The 10,378-nt window shown below is 36.3% G+C and overlaps 2 protein-coding genes across 3 annotated transcripts; one reads left to right on the forward strand and one right to left on the reverse strand.

The window, feature by feature from the left end:
- The first annotated feature begins 443 nt into the window (after window positions 1-443).
- LOC107759173 (uncharacterized) lies at window positions 444-5,515 on the forward strand. 2 transcript variants are annotated; one of them, XM_016577048.2, is made up of 10 exons: window positions 444-545; window positions 867-993; window positions 1,099-1,253; window positions 2,638-2,925; window positions 3,020-3,146; window positions 3,715-3,822; window positions 3,923-4,025; window positions 4,116-4,241; window positions 4,660-4,853; window positions 5,115-5,515. In XM_016577048.2, exons 2-10 carry the CDS (start codon window positions 941-943, stop codon window positions 5,203-5,205), a joined length of 1,245 nt encoding a protein of 414 aa, XP_016432534.1. In that variant the 5' UTR covers window positions 444-545; window positions 867-940; the 3' UTR covers window positions 5,206-5,515. The 2 variants fall into 2 exon arrangements, with proteins under 2 accessions (XP_016432534.1, XP_016432535.1); XM_016577049.2 differs by lacking the exon at window positions 444-545 and adding an exon at window positions 586-732.
- Window positions 5,516-5,825: 310 nt separating this feature from the next.
- On the reverse strand, window positions 5,826-9,585 carry LOC107759172 (large ribosomal subunit protein bL28c-like). Its single transcript, XM_016577047.1, has 2 exons — window positions 9,208-9,585; window positions 5,826-6,282 (listed from the first exon to the last, which is right to left on the reverse strand). The coding sequence occupies exons 1-2, from the start codon at window positions 9,428-9,430 to the stop codon at window positions 6,050-6,052; spliced, it is 456 nt and encodes a 151-aa protein (XP_016432533.1). The 5' UTR covers window positions 9,431-9,585; the 3' UTR covers window positions 5,826-6,049.
- Window positions 9,586-10,378: the final 793 nt, after the last annotated feature.

Consider the following 10,378-nt stretch of genomic DNA (forward strand, 5'->3'; position numbering starts at 1 on the left):
AATTTGAGTTTGAGAAATGAGAGAGATTGATGATTTTGTGAGTAAAAATGAAAGAATGATGGGTATTTATAGTTGAGAATAGGGAAAAAGTGTAATTATAAAAAGTTTGGTGTTAAAATAAAGTTTGAGGGTCAAATGACTATTTTTTAAAAAGCCAAACGGCTAAAATGGCAGGCCAACGACTAGTTTTTAAACTTCTAACCGTAATTTTTTTTTTGAAAAATAGTCGTTGGGCCCATTTGGCTCAGTTGAACCGGCCTAGGTCCGCCTGCCGGTCCCGAGCTCGCGGTCTATGTTGGGAGGACCGGCCCACAGTGGGCTTTTAGGACCGTTAGAAATAGACCCGTTTGGTCCGTTTGCTAGCGATCCCGGGCTGGCCCGGCCCACACTACAACCTTAGTCTATTGAACAAAGAACAAAACAAAAGAAACCGAAAAAGAAAAAAGAAAGTTTACAGCCCTAAAACCCTTTTAAAACCCTTTACATTTCTTCAACTGTCCATTTTCATTGCATCAAATTCCCACAACCAAATTCTTGTTACAAAGGTAAAACTACTGATGCTAAACTCTATGTTCTGCAAACCCTTTTATTCATACCTCTGCATATCTCTAAAAGTGAAAAGTAAAAAAATGTATTAAAAGACAAACAAAAGAGTTCACTTCTCCTTCAATTTGGGGTTGTTTGTTCTAGCTTCCTTTTTTTTTTCCTGACATTTTGAAGCACTAAATTATGGTTCGTTTTTGTTTTTACTTATTACATATTCAAGATTGCTCCTTTTTTTGTGTGTGCTTTCATTTTTCCTTGAATGTTTTTTAGGATCAAGAATGTAACTTAACATATTCAAGGTTTGTTCTTTTTATTTTCAGGTTTTGTCATTTTCCTAAAAGGGGGTCATTTCTCAACCTGTAAGAGTCATTTTGGTGTTTTTTTAAGTTGAAAAATGCCAGACATTGAAGTGCTTGTGAATGATTTTGTTGCAAAGCTCAGTAAACGGTTAGTATAGTTATAGCATTCTTTTTTCCTATAATGAATTAGACTTTTTATTTGAATTTTGTCTGATTTTTAGCTGAGTAATCTGCTTTTGTTTGTGGATGATAGTAAGGTTGAAGGGTCACAAGCAACTGCTCGTTTAACGGCAGAGTTGCTTCGTTCTGTAGTTTCATTGCAAAGACTGCCACCTATCAATCCAGCTGCAGTACTTATTGAAGCTGTGAGGGGTATAGGCGTAAAGTTAATCGCTGCCAATCCGGTTGGTAAGCATTTTATCTGCTCTTACAAATATGACGATCCCTTTGTAGAAATTTGATGTTCCAGAATGGAATTTTCTTGTTATTTGTAGTTTATGATTTTTCCAATCCTAGTTGGTAGTGGGGAACTCGGATGCCAAAGACATTTTTAATGCAGAATAGGTCATTTGCGTCTTATATTCAATCGCCTATGGATTTGCTTTGTGTTTAGTTTGATGCCAGTTTCTTCATTTCTGAATTTCTACGATAATTTGAATGTGCCTGGTTATCCGATTCTGTTAATCTCGGTTAGATGTCACTCGTAAAACACATTTGACATATGGTTAGTCAAGAGTCAGTAACTTAGCTGCATTTGTTTGTTTCATTTAAGGACTGGAATTATGCTAACATGTAGTAAACTATTACCTTTCTGCTTTTTTTGTTTTGTTTTTGATGAAGTAAGATGTTGTATTAAAAGGCATCAAGAAGATGCAAAAGATCTGCTGTTTCTTTCGGTCTTGAAAACATTATGCTAATGTTATACTTACCTTGACATATTTTTTGGACCTAGATCTTGAGGGAGCAATACTGCAGGAATAGGCAATCAATAAGCTCTTGCTTAGTGTGTGAGATTTACTTTAAGTTTGGGACTAGATTTTGTAGTTTTGATGTTCACAACAGAGCAGTTTAAGTGGATCCAAAGGATGCTGATGGCTCTTCTGCACATTTGTATGCAGCATAAATGTGATATTTTTGTTCTTTTCACAAAATCCAGGTGCACTTATAATCTGTCCCTAAGCTGATCCTGTCCCTAAGAAAGTAGGAATAAGAAAAATAGTCAGAAACTGATAAAGCTGGCCCTTACAAGCATGTTGATAGATCAGCTAAATAGCGCACGCTGTCTCTCGCTCCTTCAATGTCTTTTGAAGGTGGGTCCATAGAAATGTTGATTGAGAAAGCATAACCTCTTTCAACACCCTGATTGGAAGGGGTTGCTAGATTTCCCATTGTAAATTGCATTTGATAAAAGGTTCCACCTGTTACTCGTCATGTATATTCATTCATACTAAAAGTTATTCCCTTCATTCCATTTTATGTGGTGGTGTTTGACCAAGCACCGAGTTTCAGAACCAAAAGAAGCTTTTGACACATAAGCTAAATGTGTGCAAAGTACCAACATTACCCTTACTACCAACAATTAAATGTGTGATGGTGAGAATTCCCCCTTTCATATTTCTTTTAAACCAGATAGATGTGTTCTCCAGTCGTTGGTTCAGTGACAAGGATTGTCAACAGTACTTTAAATGAGAAGTCACAGAGAATTAATGACCTTTAATAAAAGCACTCCAGATTAAGTAATCATATTTGTTATGCGAAGAATAATATAACCAAAAATTTGATGAAATTGCAGAGCTTGCTGTTGGAAATATTGTTAGGCGTGTTCTTCATATTATCCGGGAGGAGGATCTTTCTCTTTTGGCCAGTAAAACAGGCGACTTAGATTTATCAGCTGCAAGTGATGATGAAGGAACCATAGACCACGATTGTGACCCAATTCAGTCTGCTGCAGCAGCTGCAGCTAAAAGCTTTTTACGATCTCCCTCATTGCATGCACTTCTGGAGAATATGCCCGATAAAGCTTTACCGAGTAACATATACACCTCCTCTTCGGGTGGAGATTCTGAAGAGAAAAGCAAAGGTAAACACTCATGTGCTACATGAGTTTAAAGCAATTTATAACAGCAATCATTTTTTAGTTTCAGCACTGAATTATCTGCTATTCTGTGTTGCAGCTGATAAACTTGCCAGGACTCGGAAGTTAAAACATGACGTCATTGAGGCAATTAACATACTAATTGAAGATATTGATACTTGTCATGAGCTGATCGCAGAGCAGGCAGTTGAGCATATTCATCAAAAGTACTTACCTTTTACAGCATACTGGAGAATATGTCTGTATTGTGTTATGCAAACTGGATGTCTTTTTTTTTTTTTTTATAAGTAATGCATACTAGATATTTCAAGTAACATTATAGTATGAACTGAACACACTCAATGGATATTGTTGTTTCACTGTTTCGCCATAGTTTACTGTCCGAGGGTTTTCCCTTCACAGTGACACAGGGCTTACAGCCTGGGTTTGTGACAAATGCTACTTGCTGGATAGACATTTTACCTAATAAATTTACACATTCTTTCACATCAGTGACAAATCTATGTTCCGAAAGTACTGTAAAAATGACAAATTTAGGTTGGTAGCCTAGACATTTTACAAAATTTATGGTGGATGGCCTTCCTCACATTGCTCTTGGATGATAAAGTTTCGATCCTAATTGCAGCTCACATGTTCTTCGCGGTTTCAACCTTTACCTCTAATGTATTTTTTCGTACTTTTTCCCCCTTTGCGGGCATATTGCTGTATAGCTGTATGGGACATGTCTTTTCTAATCAAATGTGATAGCTCATTAAGAAATGCAATTTTTTTCAGTGAAGTAATACTAACATTAGGTAGTTCAAGAACTGCCTTGGAATTCCTCTGTGCCGCAAAAGAGAAAAAACGGTCTTTCCGGGTGGTTGTTGCAGAGGGTGCGCCAAGGTTTGTGGAGTATTCTGCAATTTCCAAGAAATAAATTAATCTCGAAATTTATTTCTCATATTAACCGTGAACTTTCCCTTCTCCGTCTGTGTTTGATCAGGTACCAGGGGCATGCTCTTGCAAAAGAGCTGGTAGGAAGAGGTCTACAAGCTACAGTCGTAACAGATTCTGCTATTTTTGCAATGATTTCTAGAGTAAATATGGTACTTAACTTTCTGGATTTGCTATTTTATCCCTACTATCAATCTGTACTTGGGCTACCTGTGCTTAGAACCCTAATCTTGTTTGTGTAGGTTATAGTGGGAGTTCATGCAATGATGGCCAATGGTGGTGTCATTGCACCTGTTGGTATGAACATGGTCGCACTTGCTGCTCAAAAGCATGCTGTTCCATTTGTAGTAGTTGCCGGCATTCACAAGGTATCTGAGCTTTACTGGCTCTTCCATGTATTTAACTGTCAAAAAGGTTTAATTAAGGGGAGGGAGAAAAAAGATCGAAATCTTGTGAGGTATCAAACTTGTGCTGTCCAGCTATTTAAGTGGCTATTCCTTTAACTCTTTAACAATTGGCGGTTTTTATGCATCTCGCTGATTGTCACTCCCGAACTAGAAGGCATCTGATAACACGGGAAGACCTCAGTTTTTCTGGTTTGCTAAATCATGTTAAGAACCTTGAAATGTTGTGGAAAATATGATTCTGTTCCCTTGACATTAGGCTTTGCAAACCCTTGAATTTGTTACAAACTTTTACATTTGCCGCCTAAATACACACTCTTTTTCTACTTTTGGTTGTATTTATTATTAGTTAAACCTTTTAAATGTTTTCTTTCTGTTACAGTTGTGCCCTTCATATCCACACAATCCAGAGGTTTGTCTTAATGACATGAGATCCCCTGCTGAACTTCTGGAATTTGGGCAATTTTCCAATTGCATGGATTTTGGAATGGATAGTAGGGCTCCTCTTGTTCAAGTTGTTAACCCCGGTTTTGACTACGTGTCAGCTGAGCTTGTTAGCCTTCTCATCACCGACATGTAAGGACACTTTACCATTTTTGTATTAGAAGTTGGCTTGCAACAACAAATACCTAAATCCTGAAATAGTACATTAAAGAATTGTAATATTAAAACACAATTGATTCAAGTTTCTACATGCAAAAGTTTGGTTATTTGGAATTATTCTCAAGGTTCAAGGGAGGAACGTAGGGGGTATTTGCAACGTATTATTTTACCACGCTAGGGATTAATCAGTAGTTTTATGATAATAATACTTGTTACATCTTTTCTGATTTGCAGTGGAGGCCATAACCCATCATATATGTATCGTCTCATTTCCGACTACTACTCAGCTGATGATTTTGATTTACAAGGGAGACAACGTAAATGAAGGTGATTGGAGTAGAAGTTACAGCCAGAAATGGCTTCCTTACATAGAAGAATGTCGCTGTGCACCTTGACTCAACGGACAGTTGTTGATGGCTGCAGAGTGTGGAACAGATGGGACTGAGATTAACCAAAAATCAAATGGAAATTGTTAAGCTTTTTCCATGTGGTTGTTCTGTTTGCTTAAAGGATAGCTCTAAGTGAGCTTTAGCTGAAATACTCTTCATCATACTGTAGTCTGTTCAGTCTATGTTTGACTTGTTTACTGTAAGATCCCAAAGGTGGTAATACTAGCTTGTTTTCTTCTTGTTATAGATGAATGTGCCTTTTTTTTTCCACCCTTTGTCCGCGACTGGTAAAGTTGCCCAGAGGTCACGGGTTCGAGCCATTGAAAACAGCCTCTTGTAGAAATGCAGGGTGAGGCTACGTACAATAGACCCTTGTGGCCCGACCCTTCCCCGCGCATAGCAGGAGCTTAGTGTATCAGGCTGCCCACAGCCTTTTTCTTTGTCAACGACTAAGGGACGATCGTGTGAACTTCAGAAGCAGCATCACTTTCAAAGGCTTATTCAGGCCAAAAAAAAAAATTCCTTAGCTGTAAGATAGTGTTTTTATTGGAAATAGTTGATCAAGGAATTCCCAGGCTTATTTATGAATAGCATGCAATTACAAGGCTAAATCTTTTCTCTAAGCTATAAGAGAATATTTTGATCAAGATATTCTTGGAAAGAGTAATATTATGAAAAGCATATAATCAATAAATCAACAAGCAGTGCCAAAAAATATTAAGTACTATTTTTGGGGCATCAAATTAGTGAACAAACAAAGATGCTATCATGTTCAAGGTTCTACTTCTTGCTAAGATCAATCCCAGCCTTCTTGGCAACAGCATCAAGTCCATTTTTCTCAATGGTTTTTATGGCCTTTGTTGACAACCTTAGTTTCACATAGCGCTTGCCTGCCTCCCACCAAATTCTTTTGTATTGAAGGTTCACGAATTGCAATTTTTTCGTCTTGTGGTTAGAGTGAGAGACCTTGTTTGCCCTGTTGGACTTCTTCCCAGTGAAGGGGCAAATTCTACCTGAAAAACAGAAAATATGCTCCATTATTATTCTATGTTGTACTTCATCACAAAAAGGCGCCAACATATGTGAACACGGACTACAAAAATTGCAGTGATATAGTGATTCTATGATCTCATCATGTTCTTTTGATAAGTAAGCAAAAGTTTCATTGATAATCCTAAAGCCAACACTAACTGCTGGACTTGACGAAAAGGAGTCAACCTTCTACAGGTTGTTGTCACATAATGAGTATGAATTGACCAAGCTGTTCTAATCATTATATGTACTTACTCCAGACGGGCTAACACACTAAGACTCAACTTTAAAGAATGTACAGCTGTATATTTTCCTTCCAAATCTACGCTCCTGTAACATGCTTTCCAAGGCTCTCATTTCACTAGTTCAGCTCGTTAAGAATAAAGATACAAGTGGACAAAGGATATTAAAATGGTTACCATTCTACTTGACAGCCTAAAACCTATCTTCATAAACTTTGGACCTCAATAAGTAGCAGTATTACGGAAGAATATGCAGATGGCAAACTGCAGAATTAAAAAGCTGCCAAAAGGAAATGGCAAAAAGAATCCTGCTTATTATCAGGAGAGACAGAAAAGCGAGAAAATGGAAACTCCTTCTAAGTCCCTCAGCATTTGTCGAAAAATGAAGCTCCGCCTTTAGGCTGCTTAAAGTTAAGGGACCTAAAAACCTCAACTCCAACCAGAAGTATACCGTCTTATTATCAGTATAATATTCTTTTTGTAGCTTAGACATAAGCTCATAACAAAAATGCAAACTTTGTTAACCAAGAAATGCATCCTTTGAAGCATGATACTGTCTTTAAGATCACTTGGAAAAAAATCATTTATTGTTTCACATGCATACTGTCTTTGATATCACTTAGTATAAATTTCATATGTTATTTCACATGGACTGGGATTTAGGAATTAAAACAAGAGGTTTCGTCTTCCAGTTCTCCAGTTACCTTAACAAGTTATAGCTCCAAATCCAAGAAATAAGCATTTTCCACGATATCCAAGAAGTTCAATAAAGAGAGGCAGTCCTGTATTGAAGAAACAATATATTCTCTATGCCATTTTGATTGTCTATTCTGTTTTTAAGGTCTTCTGCTCATCAATCAGTAATTTAGTTTATGAAGGGAAAAGGAAAGACAAGCAATACTTCTAGCAGCCATATGCACATCATTTAAATGACAATTGGCAGATTGTCTTCCTGCATGATCCTATATCGATGTGTTCCAGTTCAAACAGCTGTCGACATACAAGTGAGTATTATTTTAATCTCTGTTTAGTGCTTTCTACTACATTTTGGACCGTCAAAACTGGTAAGCTATTTTGATGTAATAATGAAGTGTGACGCAATTGATAACATCATACTGCAACTTTTATCCTAAATACTCTATAACGTTTCACTTGGACAATCTGTTATGTCTTAGAACTTCTTCCTCCCTAAGTCTGAGAAAAAAAAAAGATTCGGGGAGGAAAAAACCCAGAGATCCTTGAGCATATGAAGTAAACTAGAGACGAACTTCAAACTATATATCAAATTCTATCAGTATTGTTCATATTAATGCAGTAAGTGCCGGAAATCCCATTAATCAGTTTAACATAGTCCATCAAACCCTTTCCACTTTAATAATGCACAAGCCAAGGTTGTCCTATCCTATTTTCTTGTGACCATAGACACATTTTTAAACCAATCCAGTGACACCACTTTAATATCTCCTCTATAAGTAAGAGCGCACTGGAGGTTGTTTAGTATGGGCGTTAGATTATACGGTTGTACCGTTGTAGACTATATGGGATGAATTAATACATGAATTGTGACGTGTAACTAAATAATAAGTGAATTACAATCAAGTGTTTAACCAGATTTTATGAAACAATTATATTTAGTTTGCAACTGAATTAACTTTATTTCAAACTTTAGCAATGGTTTTGGATCCTCCACATTGTAAGGAACAATTTTCATCCCATATCAACAATACCATCTTTCACTTGGTACTAATAATCTCATATAATGTGTTATTAACACAAAACACATATCTGAATTCTACACACCCAACTACTAAATCAGGACTCTAACATAGAAGGAACAATTGTCTGAGTAGTGAGTACCAAATACCCCATAATGATTTAGGTCCCATGACCCTTTAATTACAGCTCTTAACACACTTAAATGACTCTGTATGCACTGAAATGAAAATTCATCACAGTAACATTTTAAAGTTATCATCTTTTCTTGTTTCCCATCAATGTTTATAAGAGGTCATCAATGGAGCAACTCTACAATTGTGCCAAGACTTTTTTTCCAACAACAATGATGTTTGGGTCAGCTGTGCACACCATTCAGATAAAATTTTACATATTTAATACAACAATTGTTCCTCAATTCCAAACAAACCGAACATGCTTCTCCATTTAAGCTCATGTCAAAAGCCAAATTAGGTGCTAGCCAGTGGACCAGTGACAACACTTTAGTATATACATATTTAATAATGGCTGAATAATATCTTTTTCACATTCTCATATACAATTCACTTCATTAACGAAACCCCACAATTCATTTTACCCTTAATGGCCTGCTTTTACGACCAAAGAAATGTTATGGCATGTTTGAAATCACAAGTCCAAAAGTCTTCATTTCTTTCTTAAACTCGGTACCGAGTAAAACTATGTCATATAAATTGAGGGAGTACATATTTAATAAGCACATAATTTTTGTTTTTCAGATTCTCAGAAACAATTCAACTCATTATCAAAACCCCACAATACAAACAAACAAAGAAAACAGCAGACACTTTCTAAACTCAGCATTAGACCGAAAAGAAAACAGCAGACACTTTCTAAACTCAGCATTAGACCAAAAAGAAACACAGCAACAAAGAAAAACACAAAGAATAAATAAAGGGGCAGAGAAATTACGAGCAACAGGTTGAAGAGAAGGCTTGAAAGGAACAGAAAGTGGAGCTGCTGAAGAGCTAAAATGGGTGCTTGAAATCTTGAGACCACTCAATTGGGAAGTTACAAAACTCAACTCTGATCTCAGTTTCAACTTTGGTAAAGAAGCCCTTTTTGCCACTGAAAATGTCCTGTGACTACTCACCACTGGTCCTCTCAGGCTTATACCTGCCACCATTGTTGCCATTTTTGGTTCCAATTCTTTAGAGTTTTAATCTTTTTTGCTTCAAAACTCTTGTTTTTGATGAAAGAGCGGATAACGAAATGGATTGTGGGTATGGTTTTGTTTCTTGGCCTTTTGTTTTTGCGTTTTGCCTATGGTGAAATTGGGAGCTTATTGCATGCGGTGCGGGTGCAAAGGTATTATTGTGCATTTCTTATTCGCTATTCCTCCTTTGTCTCTTTTTTTTCTTGAAGTCCTTTTTGTTTGGCACAGTAATAGTACTATATTGTTGTTTATGTGACACTATTTTTTAATTAATTGATTTTAAAAATAATATAATTTTATAATTAGAAATAATTTAACTTAAATTCTATTTCACTCTTAATGACAAACTGTTATAATTACATAAATATTATAATATATTCGAAAAAAGGTTCAACAATAGCCCTAACGTATTGAAAATGACTCAAAAATATATTCTGTTAACCTTTTGGTCCACAAATACCCCTAACATTTGTTTTTGGGCTCAAACTTACCCCTATATCTAACAGAATTAACCTGGTCAATTTTTTGACTTTAACTTCGCCATGTGGCATTTTTAACCCGCCACGTATATTATTTCTATTAAATAAAGCGCACCTGTATCTTTTAAAATACCCAACGACCCTGACCACGCTCATATATATTTGGACGGTCGGCTAAAAATAATTATATTTGCTAGTTAAATATATAAACAAAGAAACAAATATTAACAAGAAACGCCCCCGTCGAAAGGACAGAAGGAAGAGTTTTTTTTCGGCAAAATACATAAGTTAGCACCTTAACTATGAACCAAATCCCTGTTACACACTTTTTGTGGACGAAAATAACTTTACACACTCAACCTTTCCAGAGTGTGTCAAATACACACTATTTTTGCTACGTGGCATGCGGGTGTTTAACAAAAATTATAAGCGCGTTAAACTGTAGAAA

This window comes from Nicotiana tabacum, chromosome 7, assembly GCF_000715075.1.
Source record: "Nicotiana tabacum cultivar K326 chromosome 7, ASM71507v2, whole genome shotgun sequence".
Taxonomy (NCBI): Eukaryota; Viridiplantae; Streptophyta; class Magnoliopsida; order Solanales; family Solanaceae; genus Nicotiana; species Nicotiana tabacum.